The sequence below is a fragment of the Salarias fasciatus genome, chromosome 12, assembly GCF_902148845.1.
Source record: "Salarias fasciatus chromosome 12, fSalaFa1.1, whole genome shotgun sequence".
Taxonomy (NCBI): Eukaryota; Metazoa; Chordata; class Actinopteri; order Blenniiformes; family Blenniidae; genus Salarias; species Salarias fasciatus.
Genome location: NC_043756.1, coordinates 11,116,461 through 11,136,508, shown reverse-complemented (window position 1 = coordinate 11,136,508; position 20,048 = coordinate 11,116,461). Strand labels below are relative to the sequence as shown.

General features: G+C 43.2%; 1 protein-coding gene across 5 annotated transcripts in view; it reads right to left on the bottom strand.

The window, feature by feature from the left end:
* Window positions 1–19,099, bottom strand: part of rhobtb4 (Rho related BTB domain containing 4) — a 35,493-nt gene extending 16,394 nt beyond the window's left edge. The window contains exons 1-2 of one of the 5 annotated variants that reach the window (XM_030105716.1): window positions 19,006–19,099; window positions 18,092–18,227 (exon numbers count right to left, since the gene is read on the bottom strand). Coding sequence is in view for 1 of the 5 variants with exons in the window: in XM_030105711.1 (XP_029961571.1) it covers window positions 3,886–3,914 (29 nt within the window). In the remaining 4 variants the exon portion in view is untranslated. Of the gene's footprint in view, window positions 1–3,885; window positions 3,915–18,091; window positions 18,262–18,297; window positions 18,440–19,005 lie in introns of those variants that run through there. The other 4 variants (XM_030105712.1, XM_030105714.1, XM_030105715.1 and 1 more) reach the window with 4 other exon arrangements.
* Window positions 19,100–20,048: the final 949 nt, after the last annotated feature.

Here is a 20,048-nt window from a genome sequence, read left to right as displayed (position 1 = left end):
GAACACACCAGCTGGATATCAGCCTCCATCTGAAGCTCTTTGCCAGGCTTAAATCTAGGCTAACATACATAAGACATTCGTCAACTCACCATTGCACTTGACATATTTGCTCATAGGTTTATTTTTAAACTTCATGAGCTTTCACTGACCTCAACAATTACTTTTAATTGCACGACTGAAGGACGAGCAGAAGCCAGGCACTGTGAGAGCAGAGCAGAGCAGAGCAGCTCAGAGTAGCAGAGAGGCAAGCTGCAAGGATTGGGTTTCATTTTTAGCCAGCGACCTATAGTGAACTGCACACAGACGTCTAGACTTCATCTGCACGCCGTGTCATCTTCCCGACAAAGCGGCGAATGAGTCTTCAAGGACAACAAAGTGTTGGCATGAAATAACAGAAACAATGTTATATGGTTTCACCACAAAACTATAATTACGGTATATACTATATAACGCTATACAGTGACAAGTTTTCCCGTCAATCAATACCTTTATTACCTTTCAGTAACCTTTCTACTGCATCGTCCCCACCTACTTTTTCCTCTCACATCCGGTGTCACACTGCCCTCAACCCTGGAATTAGCAATCGTCTGCTGTATCTATCCATGACCTTAACACATTTCTGGATGGATATCAAGAAGCAGCATTAAGCAAACAGCCCACACACACCCGTTTTGCTCCCTTCCTTGTCTCCTTCTCTGTATTACATAACACTTTTAGTGATCCACTGGCAGCACAAAACTGCTCATCCCACACTGTCCACAGCCCCCCATCCGCCTCTTTTTTGCCCGCTTCCTTGGGGCATGCCACAGTGAAGTCAACCGCCTCTCCACTTGCTTCACCCAGCCATGCAAAAAAATGACCCCAGTAGCAGCCCAGCTTTCTGCGGGGCCCAACACTTGTCTCTTCACACTGGGCTATGTGGTTTGAGCTATCACAGGCTTGACAATCATGATAAAAATGTGTAATCATGTGCAAAAATCAAGTGGAAATCTAGACAGCTGAATGCACCCCCACCCCACCTTGAAGCTTCAGCTGATCATCCAGTGTCAGTAAATGTCAACAAATTTATACTAGAGCAAATGTGCATATGTGTAAGGTGTGTATGTGTGTGTGTGTGGTGGGTGTTTGAGACACTGACTGCCACAGGCGCAGCTGGCACAGACTGGTTACATAACCTGGTCTGTAGCCTCTGCTTGGCTCCCTGCATGGCTGACAGTAGACCTCAGACTCACACACACTTGCAGCGTCATGCATACACACATGCATGCCTGCACGTACTTGCCTCGCCCACTGCAGATGGCGCTGGTATTAACGTGCGGCCTGTGGCAGACGATGTTATGTGGGGATCTATCCTAATTAATGAATGGGTCTTTGGGAGCCGCATGTCAGTCTGGATGACGGAGGCTTCCTTTTCTCTGCTCTCTGCTGCAATACTGCTTTGTAAACACAGACAGGCTCCACTTGGTGCCCTCATTTCCCTTATCCATCCCGATCCTCCTCCTCCTCCTCCTCCTCCTCCTGGTCCATATTTTCCACCTACTCTTTTCCTACATCTCTCTTGCTGTCCTTACACTCTACTTCAAAGTCTTACACTTTTCAGCATCTATTCCAGTCAGGATCATTTTTATATTTCCTACACCCGCATACGTCTGTCACTCACTTCTTTCTCTCCACAGCTTTCTCGCCCATTTTCACAATTTTTTTTTTTCCATAACTCCTTTGATAAAACAAACAGATGAGCTGGCATTTCCTCTGCTATTTACCATTCTGGGAGGGCAAGCCGTAATTCAAAGATGAGAAGGATTCTTTCATTTCCATACTTGTCAGTAATAGAGAACAGTTTCTTTGCAAGAATGCAAAGCTTGCTGAATTGAACATGATCCCTCCTTGAACCATTGTTTGAATCCCCTCCACAATTGGTTCTGCTGGTTTTTCCTTTCCACTGTCACTTCTGCTTGATCGTGTGAAACTGTTGAGTTCTTCTCTTTAAAAGTACCTTTGAATGACTGTGCTGTATTTAGTGCTGTACAAATAAAAAAAAAAAATAGAATGTCATATGTAAATTTATACTGGGCTAACATGAATGCAAATAGTGGTGCTTAATGGTGCGCAGCTTTATCTGATTACGATATTTTGAAAACTTGAACTGAGAAATTCATTAAGCATATGTTTCACTTTTGGAGATCAGACAGTTTATAGTGCACCTTTTGTGATTTTCTTGACTTCTATTGTCTTATACATTGAAAATTAACAATTACATAATCATATATTGTGTAAAAGATAAGGAAATTCGGCCTTCAACCATAGCCTATGACTTGACATATAAAACACATCGGGGGGAGCTTTAATTGCTTGAGCAGTAAGACATAAGACTAGGTCAATGATGCACATACAAAGCGTACACAGCTTCAAACTCTCAATTACCTCGGTGTATCTTTCAAAACAACCGTTTATAAGGGTCAGCGCATCCAGGCCAACCATCTAATGCTGGCCCACTCTTCCATGTGGGTTTGTCAGTGCTGCACAATGTTATCTCAAAGCTGTTGACACAGTCAAAGCTTTGGGCACGGTGCCTAATCAGGGCAATAAGTAGATCTGTTACGAATCCTTCCGACAGTACACGTAATGACAGCCTGATCTCTGCTTCATTAACTGCAGTGATATAAGACTAAGTTCTCACCGGCCAAAACTTCTTAACCTCAAAATAACTGCTAATCAGAGTTAGTGTGTCAACACTGAGAGAAATGTGAGGGACTTTCACCAAGAAGAATACACCAAGCAGTCAAGGACAGAGAATGCAACACAGCCTCGACTTCCACAGAAAGATAAGCAACCGTCACACACAATAGACCTCTTTTCGGAATAAAAATGATATATTGGCTAAAAGACAAGGATTGCACAATGTGGCATGTGTGCCAAAAGGTTTTGCGACTACATCATGTAGATATAATTAACTGCTGATGACAGGAAATAAAAAGAAAAGTTCTGGTACAAACTCCTCATGTGGAACATTATTTATTTATTTCAGGTGGAAGTGAGAGGCTTCTTCATCAGCTACGCAGCCACCTGCGTAACGCAATACTCCCGGTGACGCCACAGCCACAGGATCAGCATTACTGTGTGTGTGTGTGTGTGTGTGTGTGTGTGTGTGTGTGTGTGTGTGTGTGTGTGTGTGTGTGTGTGTGTGTGTGTGTAAGGTCCTACAAGATTTTGCTGCTTTTCTTTTGTCACCGTTTCGATCCGCATGCCGCTCCAGTAAACATTGTGGTGTAGGATCACAACATTCATCAATGAGAGGAGCCTCGTGCACTGCCTCTCACCGCAGCCATTCATAACCACCTGGCTCATTCACACATTTTTTTTTTCTTAAACGGACTCAGAACACCAATCATTCTACTGTTTGGGTTGTCTGTATCCGGTAGAGATAAAAAAAAAATCACGGCACACATCGTTTATAAGGTAGAGTAAAGATGCCTTACACACACGTCTGTGTTATAAAAAAGACAGGTGCACCACAGCAGCCTACATCTCAATGGATGCGCTGATAAGTCTTGCGTAATGTGCCAAGCCCATCCTCTGCACAACAACACTGAATCAAAAGGCTGCATGTCCAGCACGTGTCGTGCTTTAAAAATAACAATAATCTCCCTTTGCAACGTTTAGAATAATCATTTAATGCGTCTGAAATACGAGGCTCTGGGCGGTGACAGGGATATTATGGAGACATAGGAGGGGATTAAACTCCTCTTAAGCGCAATAAGGTCAACAGAACGCAAACTCGTAATGATCTCATGGTCGTTGCAGTAAATCACACATAAAGTGTGCCGCTGGGTCTGTGCACGGGGGAAGCATGTGACCCAGTATTCCTGCAGGAGGGGTCCCTACCTTCCGACGGTTCCGGAATTGACCCACATGCCACTCCGCTGGTGGTCCAGCCGGCCACTCACACCGGACAGAGGCGCGCGGGGAACGGAGAGGAGACCGCGGCGGTGCCGTTGTTTTGTCAAAGAGCGCACGAAAACTGCAGCAGGACCTCTGCCCTGTCACATCCTCCTCCTCCTCCTCTTACTTCCCCTCCTTAATCCTGCGTCTCACCCAACTCAACAAGTACACGCGCGCCGCTGCAGTCCCTGCGATAATGCGCCTTTAATTGAGAACGAACACTCTTGAGAATAAACCCAAAACATAACTAGCCGACAGAGGGTTTTTTTGTCTCCTCGGAGCCACCCCGCTTTGTGTTGTTGTTTCCCCCAGCTGATTCCACCAGAGGCACGCCTCCGCCGCCGCGCGTCACGACACAAGGCGTCCGACTCCGTCTGTGCTGCGTTCAGGTTCCGCACGAAAAGTCACTTTTCTTTAGTCCGGAGCGGCAGCAGAGCTGTAAACAAAGAGGCGCGTGGGCGGACAACGACACGGTGACACCCTTGAAGTAATAACTGAGACAAGAGAGGTTATTCATGTTGGATTAAATAGATTTCGCATGGCATTTGGGTTGTACGTGGTTTGAAAATTGATTATCAACCTTTAACTACCTGCATTTCCAGTTTTCTGCACAACTGAACTTCATTATCTGACACACGTGGACAAGAACAACTCTGTCATATTTTAATTCAACAGAACACTTTGAAAACCAATCTAAAAATCTCAAATTAGGACGTCAGTTGTCAGATTTTGGAGCAAACCGGGCACAATGTAAGGCCTCATAAAGGATTGGGATACAGCAGCCAATCAGAAGCTGCAGAGCTGAGCGTAACCCCGCCCCGAAACTTTGCTCATACCATCCTGTTAACTCAAAACAGCCCGCAAAGCATGCTGCTTTTAATCAGCCCTCTTCTCTCACATCCCTCGTTTAGCTGACTATAAACGCTTTTAATGGCCCAATATTATTAATATAGAAGAATGCTAAAGTCCAATCAAATGAATTTTGAAGCAAAAAATATTCAAATAAAGATCCATTGCAAAGCAGAACATGATTATCCATCAGACTAGACTCACTGTCTCCCTAAATTATTGGTTTTCCAAGTAATGTGTCAACTATTAAAGCTACAAACCTATTGAAGTTATGCAACAGCACTGTAATAGGGAAACAGAGTGAGATTTATGGTTGTTCTAGGTGTCAGGCATAGCAACTGAGTATTGCATAGCAACTGCTGCTTCTGAAGCCAAAACAGAAGCACATTAACAGTAGATCATGGATTGGATCATGGAAAATACTTAGCCTTTTGGCTTCATATTATTCCAAGATCTCCATATCTGGGAGCTCATTTCTGGAATGTTAAGCTGTACTAGAGAAGAAAAATGTTGCCATGTCGCCAAGAGGTCCAGATATCCAACTCTTCTGCCAGCAAAACTATGCTCAATCTAAATTTTAATTCCTTTGCACACTCATCTTTGTGAGACAGTATCTTTAGACGAGTTGATCTGTCTTCAGTTTAACATAAAAGACAAATGTGAAATTTTGATCCCAGTTAAGTTTATTAAGCAATTAATTTGGGATGATTTGTAGGGTTTTGTAAAAGTGGAGACCATCCTGAACTGTGTGTCTACCAATTTTCTTTCATTACTGTGAAAGACTGAAGACAGACATCTACTGGCAGACTTTGGTACTAATCTCTCTGAGACAAAGGAGGCGTCCTGTCTCACTGTTACACAGCCAGTGTAGTCATTCAAGGCCACTGCAACAATAGCTCTGATCTCTGTGACCGGCCCTCATGCAGATTAGCAATGTATGCCTGCAGTGAGGGGACGAGGTGTCATCATGTTACGGAAACACACACATTAGGTTTTCACCTACGTGAACTCTGCATCCCCACAGACGCACAAAGACCTGCGCTTTATGCATGTTTTCACTTGACCATCAAACAGCACCAAAAACTACAGGGGGGCCTGTATAAAACAGTGTGCTTGTACAATGTTGTCCAGAAAGCCTGAGAAAATACTGCCCCCTGACCTGGTTGGCATGGTCAGAATGAAACGACATAAAAGATGGGCTGGAATGCTGTTGGAGAAAAGCAGGGGTTCAACACCACTGGCACAGAGAGGGCTTAGAAATGTGGAGAGGCAACCCCTTTGTCTGGAGAGGTGTATGCTTGTGAGAGAACTCTCAAGCAGCGCAGTCTGAGGCGATGTCTGGCCTTTTCAGCTACAGTAGTACGAAAAGGACTGGGCTTTGTTTACGAGCTTTATCGGTCTTTTATTAACTGTGTGGGAAGTCTACTCCCCTAGGTTTTACACTTTGGTAAGATTAAAGTTGGAGAGAATACGCTGAGATCATTCTTTTGGCATGACAAGGAGTGTTTTTGCTGTTCGGACCAACATTCAGCTGTGACTGCAGCATAGTCGAAGAAAACCAATGCATCTCGGGTTTAAACAAGGGACCCACATTTGAAAACATTAATTATTTTGAATTATTCAATATATCTTATTAAAATTTCCATGGTGCAGTGCAACGCTACTCTGGAAGTCATGTGCTTTATCCCAGCATCATTTCTTTCTTTTAATTTTTGCTATGAAGTCATCATAAAATGAAAACACCTGGAAGGTAAAACGATTCATTATTGAATCAAAAAGCTTGAATCTTTATTAGAAACTGATGAAAAAAAATTACAAGATTGACTTCATTGCAGATCTTTAATATATAACATATTCCAAATATTTAATTTTAAATAATCTATCCAGCGTAAGAAGAGTTTTGTTGTTTATTCAACATGGATCCCAACAGCTCTCAACAATCTTATAATGTGAAAAACTTCCATCAGTGATCCAAAAATCACTAATTACTCTGAGATGAAGCATGTGCAGCCTGTGCTTTCATAAAGAATAATGTGGCTCAGGCTTTGTGAGGAGGCCTCATCTGTGTTACTTAAAAAAAAAAAGGTCCTCATGCAAATGTGAAATGATGCAATTTGCAAAATAGTAGCGATTATACTGATTTCTTGGCATGTAATCATGTGATAGTGAGCAGTTTGGCCTCAGGGGCCTTGTATGCATGGTTTGTCTGTGAATACTCTTCTTCCCAAAGCCTAAAAACATCCATTTGAGGTTAATAGATGACTCTAAACTCAACCATGGGTCCTAATGTGAGTGTGTGTGGTTGTCTGTCTCTGTGTCTACTGATGAACTCTACAGTTTAAACCTGGCCTTCACCCAGCACTATGAATGGATGGAAGTTTAATAATGTGTTGCAAAGCAACATTTGTACTCAGAAGAGGTCATTTAAGGCGTCATCATGAGTTTATCTAAAGTTACAAAACGGATATCAAGTATCTTTTTAATGATCGTGGTGCATTTTGGAACCGGTGTCTCATCTCAAGGCGTCCTCTCCACCCCTTCACTGATGATATCCTCACCCCTACAGCTCGCCCGAATCTCCAACAGGCCCGTTCACCCCCTGCCCGGCGCTGTTCTGAAACTGCTCTAAAGCTGTCAAAACACCCAGCTTCTCACACTCCCTGTGTCCACAAAGAGTTTGCCTTAAACACACATCGACCAGATCTCCAACAAACACACACACACGCAACACTCAACAAAAACAGTCTACACACAGCCCATTCACTGACACAAGTAGGTCAGAGCTGCAGTGGGTCTTCCAAACAGTCCTCCATCACCATGGAACTGATAACAATATCAAAGATTAAATTCTACCTTAAGCCCTAGCACACACTCACATGCAAATACTCTCACACTCATCCACACACACACACACACAAAATGAAACATCACATACCATGCATAGAACTGCACTATGATATCATGATCTTGAGCTCTTGGGAAAACAAACTTTTGGCAGCTATTTTTATTTTTGCAAAGGGACAACAAACAATGCAATGCATGAAGAGTAATCTGCTCCCCTGGGAAGAAAATGCAGAGGTCAAAGGTGAAGGGTGAGAGCCGAAGCGCTGAAGGCTGAAGTGACCTGAGCTTGTGGGAAACCGACATTCCTAAATTGTCACCAGTGAAATAAGAGCCAGACGGTCACAAATGCCCAGAAATTCAGATAAATCCTTGTCAATCTATTTTTTGTGCCCAGTATTAATCTCTCTCTCTCTCTTTCTCTCTCTCTCTCTCTGTCTCAAACACAAACACATGCACAAATACACACACTCAGACACACTCTTTGACATAGAGAAGTATCTGAGTTTTGCCAGAGCCGGCACCCTGGCATGAAATAGAGTGTGTTTTGTAACAGTCGGCCTATTTGGCGATGGGTGATGGGCATGTTAGCAGAGTGTGAGTTTAAGTGAAAAACATTCAGCGCTAGATAAGGCTTGAGAGAAAGCACAGAGACACACAAACAAGAGAGAGAGAGGGAGGAAGAGGATGTTGTTTACTTGTTGAGATATCAGTACTTTATCTTATCTTGAGTCAGGTGGAAACTCAGTGTATGACTATTTTCTGTAGCCATATTTTTTGAGCCGGGTTGCTGCACAGCTACTGAAGAAAGCAAAAGACAAAAGGAACTCATTTGACTCTGTTGAGTAATCAATGAGCCTTACACTAAGCTCAACAAAATCAAATGAGTTATTTGTCAATGTAATTTTGTGCTAAACAGACAGGCATCCTTATGGAAGGAATTTAAATATGTGGAAACTTTTCACGATTGGGAAAAGTCAGATATGCCCTTTAAAAATGACTTTAATTTAATCCCAAAGCTGAATGCTTATCAAAATTGTTGTTCTAAGTACAGCAACATGAGTTTCTCAAAAAATGAGGAAAATGAAATGGAGGCAGTTGCTTATGAACATTTCAGAGCTACTGATGTGTTCAATTAGTGCAGCTTATCTCCACAAATAGATAAGAGACAAAATAGATACTTTTCACATAGTTGTCATAGCTGTTATTCCCCCCAGACACAGTGTAGACAACGGCTGACTCCCAGGCTGCAGATAAGCGTTCACTGACTATAATGCGAATGTAGGTTGGGGTCAAACTGGTGTCGGCGATGATGGGTCATGATGGGGGGATATGTTAGGAATGTAAAGTGGCTTGAGGTCCTGGGGCAAAAGCCTGGACAGATGTGGAGATCAGAGGCGACGGAGGGTGGGGTGAGTGACGGACGACTCCATATAGCACTGCTGAGGGCGTCGTGCGGTGGAGGCAAACTCCTGTGTTTAACTGCCTGCTGTCCGTTTGAGGGAAGACAGATATCTGATTATGATATTATTGCCAACTTCAATGCCTCACAGTGTGGCGCCTGGCTTTCGCAGAGCACTGCCTGGGGTGAAGAGGAATACGGCGCTGCAGATTTTTCATTTTCCTTAACTCAATGCCCTCACATGGTCAGAGCCATCCGCATACAACCGTCATCAGCATTCAAGGCAGAAACATACACAGTGATACAAGAGCGTGCATGCGTGCGTGCGTGTGTGTGTGAGGATAAACCAGGTGAACATGGGGCTCTGAGACGTTGAAGGGCTGGGTGGACGCTCTACATTCTTGAGTGGCATAAATCTCCTGTGTTGAAGACGAACTGTGTGCCTTCCCTGGAAGTTCTAATATACCGTCTGCACTCTGACTGGCGGGGATTGAGGTTGCACAGGCATGTCTCGCCATGCTTGATTGCGCGTTTAGAGAGATAAGAACATACATGCCCACAAACACTGATACGGTATATTGGACATACATATATATGTATGAACTTACAAAGTAAGTTGACTCTCCAGGTACTGATAAAACAATGTTAACAGCACACACACACACAAACACATTCTCTGCTGGATGGAGACACACAGGTCAGTAGAGGTGCCTCTTAAGCTGTGGCTGTCAAGTGGCAGGGCTAATCTTATTAAGACTCTCTTCAGCGGCTGGTCCAAACTCTTAAAGTGATAGTTCACTTTTTCGGAAAATTAACACGATTTAGCTCCGGTAGGTCTCACACTGTAAATTGTTTTCAAGCTTCTACGATAAAAGGAAGTTTCTGAATGGATTATAGTGGCTTTTTGACTCTCATGGAGGCATATAAACAAGGTGCGGATTGCGCTTCAGCAAAGTGAAGGATTGTTCTAATTACCTTGGGGAGTGAATGCTGAGGCATTTAAGGCCTTGGTTGATTCATTCTTCGTGCAGGTATTACAGAAATTGAAGTGAGGTGGGCGCTTAGCGGAAAAGAAACAGGCAGAGATTACATTATGGTACAGTATGAGAATTAAGTTGAGGAGTGAGGCAGAGATCAATATGGAAAGAAGAAATGGAGATCAGGAAGAAAGCAAAGAATAGCATTTAGGTGTCTGTAACTAGCCTTGAATATAATGGAATAGAATAGAATTTATTCATCATCAGATGTGTGTATGTAAATTAAAATAAGAATAAAGCAGAAATGGACTACGGAAGCACTAAAAATGTAAAAAGATCAAATTAGTATAAAAAATACATAAAACTCCATAGTTGGTACAATGTGTTGAACACTGTTGGTACATGAAGGTGTGATTCTGCCTGAACAAGGTCTTCCCATGGCTAAACACATCTGAAACATCAGTCTTGATCAGTGTTAACCAATGTAATCCACTGAACATACTCCGCGAGCCACCTGCGATTAGATGGAAGACGCTCACTCCGTGACTGTCAGTTCATTATCAGCATGAAATTAACTTAATCCAACCAGCGGATTCCCTTAATGTTCACTTTAATAAGTCCATCAGCAGGGCATATAGCTTATACTGTAATGTCTGCAAAGTGCCTCAAAGGATTCGAATATTTCTTTGTGGAGGGTCTTAATGAAATTATATTGTAAGGCGAAAAGAATTTAATAGAAAATGTCACGTCAATTGGTGTGGTCTGGAAGTAGTTCTGCCTCTTTTCTTTCATCTGTAGATTCATATCCTGCAATGCATTTTCTTATTCAGAGGCAATGTGGGAAATTGCATGTCCAATAAAGCATGTTGTTTGATAGATTTATTTCCATTCAAGAATTTCTTATCAGGTAAATAACAGTCAGATCTATACCCTTTCAAAAATCATGATACTCACATCAAGATTGATAGAAAAAGTCTCATAAGCATCAGAAATGTAAGTCCTCATACAAACTGCTGTGCTGTGATGTTATCTGATAAGCTGCAATAATGAATTAAAAAAGATCCTGCCTCACCCGACAGATGGCATAATGCTCAATGGGAGGATGTGGTCATCACCTTTATAGTATAGATTTCTCATGGAGAGGAATCCATAGTGAGCAGTGCCTTTAAAAGCTTGACTGAAGAGAACAGCACGAGCAAATGAATGTTATTCGTGATCTTCCAGGATGTCTTTCTAACAATACACAAAATCTATTAAGAGGTACTGCCACGTGGTAATGTTGGCCATTTTGAGACCCTTTATGAACCTCAGACTACTTTTAGACTCAAGCGATAATGCATGAGAGCCAAATCTGAGCTAGATTTGAATAGCAAACAGGAAGAGGTGAAAGAGGGCAACTGTCGGAGAAGACGGCTGCATTGTTTGGTTTACGAACTTAGCAATGTACATTGAATAATGCAGAGAGAAGCTATACGTTCTCTACAGAGTGACAATGTCCTGTGCGAGGAGTAGAGTAAGAGGAAATGCTTAAGGTTGTGAGTAGAGAGATGTATTTGGCCTCAGCACAGGTCAGTTAGTATTCTCAAAACAGCCTGATCAAACAGAGAGCGGAGCCAAGACAAACACCTCTGGACTTCAGTCTGGCACAGAAAAGCAGAGCTGTGGCCTTTCCTGAGATCCCACTGTACACATCGGTACATCGAGCCAGCCAGCTCTACCAGGGAACGCATGTGAGACGCTCCCTTCCACCAGGCATCGCATGAAATCAAGCAAATTTGACAAACTAAAGGAGAAGCTTCATCTGGAAAAGAGACATTAAGGATAAATAGGTTATCAAGAAATAATGACTTCAGTTCCATTTCCTTTCATCTCTGATATATGTGTTGCTAGCAGATAAATCTAATTTCCATCTTCCTCTATTTAAAAACACACTGTTGCTCACAAATACAGAAATAGACGAGAAAATAGAGGGGAAGGAAAGAACTGAAGTGTAAAAAGCAGAAATCACAGAGCGACTGGGACACAAACAGAAAAATGAACCACATTACACAGAGCCAAGACATAACAGGAAGGCCCTTTGTTGTGTTTACTTCAAATCTGCATGTTGTTTATCTATTTGTGTCGCTCTGTCAAGTTCCTCGTATTGTATTATACTTGTAAACACAAAAACAAACCTGTGGTGAGGTGACGATCTTGACTCTCACAGGCACAGTGAAGCATTTGTTTCAGTAGCGATGTAGTTTTAATTTTCCTCAGCAGGGCTCTGAGTTGGTTTTATAATCCTGAGTGGTCAAGGCATTTTCTCAGGCAGTGGCGGAGCCATGTAATAAGAGTCAGTGAAACAGAGTGCGCACACCTACATTCAATAACACATACCTTGGATATCCTTAATAATATAATTATTTGAGACGCTCTCTAAACCTAAAACTTTAGTGTTAAGTGCCAAAGACAAACCCTGATCCTCACAATTATATTGGCCTTAAAATTCTAACACCCAAATAGGTAAAACTTGTGTTGAACAGCAATTTGGTCTCCACTAGTTAAGCCATAAGAGAGCTTACTGGAGAGCGTTTTGGATCTCTCTCTCTCTCTCTCTCTCTCTCTCTCTCTCTCTCTCTCTCTCTCTCTCTCTCTCTCTCTCTCTCCCTCTCACTCACACACACTGTGCACAGTAGGTATTTTAAAATAGTATGATGGAAAAATCTATACTGGTGTTCAGTTATTTCCGCGCCGCTGTGCTGCGGCCTGGTGATACAACCAGGATACAATAATCACCACACGCTGCAGCCACATGTCATCCGCTCGCCAAGTTGCAGCAAGGGCCGCACGGCTTTTAATCATTTGAGAAAGGGGCAAGGGGCACAAAGCTTTTTTGGATGGTACATTACTGCTGATCCCAGCTAATCCAAACTACTTCTGAACAGAGGTCACTCCGATGAGGTCTAAAGACTTTGACGATTTATGAAGCGAATTATTATAAATTTTGTAGAACTGTTTATTGTTGTGTAAGTTGTGTAAGTGTACCTACTTTAGATGACTACTACTGATATACAAGGTGTTTTTATTATGAAAAAAAAAAACACACAAAATCACTACCAACTCAGAATATCTCCAGGTTTTGTGGTTTTATGCATGAATTAACATGTTTGAATTTGTATATCATCAAAATATTCACATTTTAAATGACTTTGTTATGAATGAAAAGCGCAATAAAACTGCCGAATCACGTTACATTTTGTTTTGTTGCATTTTCCCTTTCATTTTCGCTAAAAAAAAAAGTGAAGAAAAAGTTTGGAAAAAAGAAAAATCCTGACCAAACCACATAAAGTGTGGTGAGTGGATTTCAGATTTTTATGTGGGAGCAAACCACAGAGACTGGAGCCACTGACTGGGATGATGACAGAGCTTTCATCTGCAAACCTGCTGCCATCAGTTATCATGTCTGATTCATCCATTCTGGTATGCATGATTGACCGCGCGCGTGTTTGGTTTTGTGTGTGTGTGTGTGTGTGTGTGTGTGTGTGTGTGTGTGTGTGTGTGTGTGTGTGTGTGTGTGTGTGTGTGTGTGTGTGAAGTGTCACTCAGGTTGCATCAGCTCCCACAACTGCATAAAAAAAAAAAAAAAAAAAAAAAAAAAACAAAAGAACTGATCTTTTCGTGATAAAACACCGTGTAGATCATGACACTTTAACACAAACACAGCTACATATTCAAATCCCGTGGTTTCATGGGCAATTTAGCAAACACTGAAACTAGTCTGACCATGATTAGCAGGACTGACACCCTTGGGCTTGACTCCAAGTGAATATTAGTGTGACGCCTCTATCTCATTCTAAGAGATAGAAACACACGGGCAGACTGGAAGGCTGTGCATGTGTCACTGTGTTTATGTCCGAGCAGTATGAAGGGGTTGGAGTTCAAATGCATTCCAGAGTGAGTCAGCAATGTGTCTGCTAATGAGGGCAGACGACTATTTAATGCATCCCCGTGATGCCGTTTAGATGCGGACATGGTGTAAGAGGAGCGTTCAGGGTGTGAATAATAAAACCAAATCGTTGGTCAGCTTCATAGTTATTCATGCTTAATTAATACCAGCAATCAAAAATAAGATCACATGAGGGGTAAAACTTCTGACGCCTGATCCCACATAATTTTTTTACTGGTTCTCATGGACAAACAAGCATATAAACCTTGAAATTCCTCATGCGCTATTCCCCACTCACTGTTCACACCCAGGCACAGTCCCTGCTACTGTGGAAGGTGATAATAACCCAACCCAAAACACATTTCATTTTCATTCAGGCTATGGAGTCATCAGAAAAGCAAAATACATAGCTAGATACATAGCTCAGCTTCTCAAGTTTCAATCCCTAAAACTACACATCAAACAAACCTCAAAATATTCATAAAAACATCAACACCACCATCAGACGACCTGCAGTGGCATGCAATGCAACCCGTCCTTGAGAGACATTGAGAGGCAGGCATAATGTACCTTGTTAGGATTTCCTCAGTCATATGACTTTGGAGCCATATTTCACAAAAGGGATGGGCTTTCTGCCACAAATGATCGGCGCAGATGCTAAAGAAAGACACCCAGAGATCAAATTGCATACAGAGTTGCATATATTACAGATTCATGCGCACGTAATCGTGCATGCACGCACAAACCCAGGGTACACGGTGAGGTATATCCGTAAGCAGAGATGCATCCGGACGGGCGTGGAGATGCGGAGACACATACACAAACAGGAACATAAATAGAGGAGAGCAACAGCCAGGCAGCCACGTGGTGCTGTTTGGTGTCTTCTGCACAACGTTTCGTGAACACACACACGCACACACACACACACACACTGCGAAAGGCAGCATGATGTAACAATGATTTGGTGAAACTGACAAATTCTAAGACATATTAGCACTCTGTGAGAGATGTGCTTATTTACACCGTTCATGATGAGGTGTCTCCATATTTTTAGAAGCATGAGTTTCCAGAGACTATCTCTGTCCACTGCCCTTTTAATACCATTTTAAAATTTCCTCTTTTGACATATTCCAGTCTGACCCTGTCCTTTTTAAATCATTCAGTCTGGAACTTGTGCCTTGTTTACTACATATGTTCCATATATTACTACAAACAGTGACACTGAAAAACACTGAGACGTGGAACACTGGGAAGTCTCAAGTAAAAGACTTGGCAAACTTTTGCAGCAGTGGCTTCGACTCATGAGTACTGACCGCATCATAAATTGAATAATTCTTTCTGGATTAAACCTTCGGCCCAGACCGCTGTCATCATATTCTGTCAACAGTGATGTTGTGTAACATGCCTCCCTATCAGTGCAGCCATCCAGGGTATCGGGACACAACCCCCCCTGTCAGACCCTGGCCTCAATCCAGCCCTGAGCTCTCTGTGCGGCTGCGAATAGACGAAGACACTCTCTCTCTCTCTCTCTCTCTGAAATGAACTGGCTCTCTTATCTCCTCACACCCACTAGGTCCGGCCATGCCCTGTCCTGTCCTCGCTGCAGATACAACACCTCCTTATCCAAGTCTCTCACCACACAAAGAGTTCATTCCCTCACACTTGAGCTGTCTGGCCTTGTTAAGGTGCATTTTACTCCACACAGATATGAACATAGACATGGCAGAGTCTAAAAGCTTACACAAACATTTGTAAGTATCCAGTATATGTGCACACATAATACACGGTGAGGGTTTTATTGTTTGGGCAAACATGAATAGTGATACGCTCTCATTCGTCTTGTTTTCTGTAATGCAGACGAGCCTCAGAGGTCACCGAAGCCAGTCACACACACACTCCGTCACACACCCACACAAACAGTGCATCCAGGGGGCTGCTCAGTGACACAGATCCACAGATTTACCGCATGAGAGAAAGTTAAAACAGATGTTCAGAACGTCCTGGAACTACTTGAGCAAAGATCTTGTTTGTCAGAAAAAGGCAAAGACGTCTTTTTGTTAATCCTTCAATCGATAAAGAAAATAAAGAGTGCCGAATTTTTGTAAGTAAAAGTTCACGTGTCATTTTAGCTATGTTTTTGTTACAAACTTACAAAAAAAGAAGATGGATTGGTTTGAGATGAAAAGCACGTTCGGGAAATAAACTCAGTCTTGTGCGAGTGAGCTACGCAACACTGAACTTTCGCTCCCAGACTGTTTTTTCTTTCTCGGCCTCAGTACGCTCTACCATGATTTCCCCCCTCTGAGTCCCCCTTTGTCAGGATACTCTTTATATCTTCCCTTCTTCTGATCGCCTACAGCTTTGATTTCTCTTTTTTCACTTTCAATCAGTTCTCTTCTCTTCTCTTTTCATCACTTCTTGTCTCTTATGGGGATGATTTTTATGTCCGCTCTCCGGGCTGTCCAGGCTCTCTCACTCTGCTTTCTGTTCTTGCATACACATTCTTTGCTCACTGACACCCTGTTTAAAAAACAACCCAAGAAGCAGCCAGTAAGAGCGAAACTGTACAGTTGCCATCATCTGCACAATCACTCTTTCTCTCTCTCTCTCCCCCCCCCCCCCCCCACTATCATTTCACATTACAAAACTTACTAAAGAGGACAAACATCATGTGATGTGGTGCAAGGGAAGAAGACACCGTTGTGGGATGACTGTGAGTTTTATTTTCTCTCTCTTCAGCGAGCGAATGTTAATGTAATGCATGAGAATGTGTGGATTTCAGATTTGTTTCAGAATTACAACTCTCCTTTCTTAGACATGCACACTGGTGACATAAATATTTACAAATTACATAATAATTCGAACGGTCCCGCCCACATCCCACTGCCCACGCTCACTTTCAGGCACAGTTGTGAAGAGACGGGGTATCGAAGCGGACCCTTGCGTCTTCTTGTGTGCACATGTGACGGCGCATGTGTGTGGCGAAGTTGCTCGGCTCACACAAAGACGCTGCTTCTTATATGACTCCCAGCTGTGTGGACTTGGCCCACTGCTCGGCCATCCGGCAGCCAGGAATGTTTGGTGTGTGCAACTCTACTGGAAAGCCCCAGTTACCCCACACACACACACACACACACACACACACACACACACACACACACACACACACACACACACACACACACACACACACACACACACACACACACTCCCAGCCTCCTTCGAGACAACCTACTCCTCTGAGCGCAGGGCAGACAGAGGGACGGGCCTCACCCCAAAAGGAAGAATGGTTCAAATTCCACAGTTGATAGAAAAACACAGAGGAGTGGGATAAGAGTGGGAGAACTGATGTCAACTCTCTCAGAATGTCTCCACACCCACCACCCCTTTCTATGTTGACAAAGAAGGAATAAGTTGAAAATTGGAGCAAGGAAAAAAAAAATATGTCAGGAAATATTCTGCTCTTGTGGCCATTGTTGGTGTGGCCGATAACTGGGGGACGTTAAGCCTGCTGTCAGAGATACCGAGTTCCCTTCCGAGCGCCAGCCAAGTGACTTCAGCAGTTTGCTGTGTGGCTTTGAGTGACTCCATCTCCCTGCTACGCCTTGAATGTGAACTTGCTCACTCAGGGCTGCAGGTGGTGGATTTATCTAACTGTGTGTTTAACCAAGCCAAGCAAACACTGCAAAGCACACCGAGGCTTCACCAAAAGGCGCAGACACCGGCAAAAAACAGGCAGAGTGTGAGGGTTTTCATTTTCATGTTTGGCAAGAAGCTCATAATACCATGTCTCCATATAAGAACCTTTCATTGGCCTTATATCAGCTGTGCTAGTTTAGTCTAGGGTGCTTTAAAGAGACACACCCACAGTTTTTTTTTTTTTTTTTTACTTTAGTGTGAGGAATAAGAAATAAACTTTATTTCAAGCCTAAATCAAATCGTCTAGTCCTGAAAAAAGCGAAAAAGTCTGGAAATATACTCTGAGCAGTCTGTTTCATCTGTTTTAGCTGTCAATGAAACAGTAAACAAGTCAAACTAAGTGAACCGTTATGCAACCTCCCGTCCACATGTGGTCTGCGCGCGCTGCAGCGAGCATACAGATTAAAAACACATATTAACGCGCACGGGGTGCCCGACAACGGAAGAAACTCCTACCTGGTGCAAAGACATTCAGCTTTACAATCAGCTCTGGTTTCCTTCGTCGTCCAGCTTCAGCTCACACCTCTCCGCCTCTCCAGTCCATTCAGTTTATTCTGGGCAGCGCGCGCGTCTCTGGCTTCTCCCCATCAAACTGCAAAAAGGCGCAAACAGCGATCACTTCAGAGCATTCCTGCACATGACACCATCTCATCGCAACTCACAGGCTTTAACACTTGCTCTTTTTTTTGTTTTGTTTTGTTTTATTTTTTTCCCCCTCAGCCCGGACTTGTAAAAGAGTCCTCAAATTATCGTCTTGGTTTCGTGTTTGGTGAAGATCTGCCGGAGCTGACAGGAGAAAAATCCTCCCGACTGTTGTGGCCGAGAGACGCCAGGGGGAATGTAATTACACCGAGACTGCTGCATATTGCAAAAACCCGCAGACATGCTGTTGTTTGCAGACCCCCGCCGCAGAGCTCCGGGATCCGTCCGGCCAGCGGTCCGCCTGTGGTCCTGATGCGAGTTTCCCCACGTCCCTTTGTTGTTCCTGTCACACCTACAAGGAGGGAGCACGAGGAGGAGGAAGAGGAGGAGGAGGAGGAGGGGATCCTGTAGCCGAGACTTTCTTTTGTCTGTCGGATCTTAGACGGCTTGTGTTTAACCTTTAATACAAGCCGTGCATCACGGATGATGCACGTGGAGTTTCTTTCTCATTTAGCTCGGATCAACTCTTACGCAGAGATCCTCGCCACATCTGTCCGATCTCATCTAATCTCAGGCTGTCCGACCTGTGACTTCTCGTGGAAATGAAAATAACATGTATCCCACAGCAAAAAGTAGCCCGTGCCTTTTGTTCTAACGCGTCCTTTGTGTCTGTGGCAGAGCCCCCTCCTCCTCCTCCTCCTCCTCCTCCTTTTCTCCAAATGTCTCACCAGAAGTTTAGTCTTCTCCGGGGAGTGGGCTGACTCGGCCGTGTCTCAGAGTGTCTCCTCCGCTCTCCTTTCCTCTCCTCCCCTTTCCTTCTCTCGCTGTGTCTCCCCAGCGGTGGCAGAGCCCGGTTATGTCTCTCTCCAGACCATCCTTCACGGACAGCAGCGCCTGTGACGACAGCCTCATTGGTAGTCACCAGCGCCACACCCATCCATTCATAAAGCCGGGCGGGTGCCAGCCTCCCTCCACCCTCCCTCCCTCCATCCCTCCATCCACCCCCTCCTGTGCGCACTGAGGAGGCAGTAAACCATCCTGTGTCCCGAGAAATGCCACAGTATACTCCCAAGAGATCTGTTCTGATGAGTTTTAATGTCTCAAATGAAAAAAAAAAAAAAGAACTTGTGTAATTTGTACTGCATGTCAGTGTTTGGTTTGTCATAATTCCAAAAAATGAAAGAAAAAAAACATTTATCATTTCTTCATTTGAGTACTTCTTCTTTATCAACCTGCAATGCAAAGTGTTTTTACAACAAATACAGCTGAAATATAAAACCCATAATGAGAAGCAGAAGTACATTAAATGCAGTATTCAGGCAACAGCAAAGAGAAAATGTTTGGTGCCCCAGAAATTAAAAATTTGCTTCTGAAAGCAGGTTTGATCCAGATGACCAGAGAGGTTTGACAGGAGATCTGAGATGCATTTTGGGATTAAACCATTCAGAGGATTGGTGACTAATATCAATATACTGAAATCCATTCTTTGTTTGACAGAAAGCCAATGCAAGGGAGAGGACGTAAGGAGGGACGAAAGAGGCTTGCTAAATAAAAAAAAGTAAAACTACTACATCAGTTATGAAAGAACAATTAAAGGAAATAACTAACATGTGTGTGATTTATTTGATGGATATTTTTTTGTGTTATTGTTACTTTATCCCAGGTAATTAATAAATAAGGAATAAATGCATTCTACTGTGTTTATTCTGATGTAACAATATGTAAACAGAAACTCTGAAATACTCTGGTTTAATTTTAGGCAAATTATTGT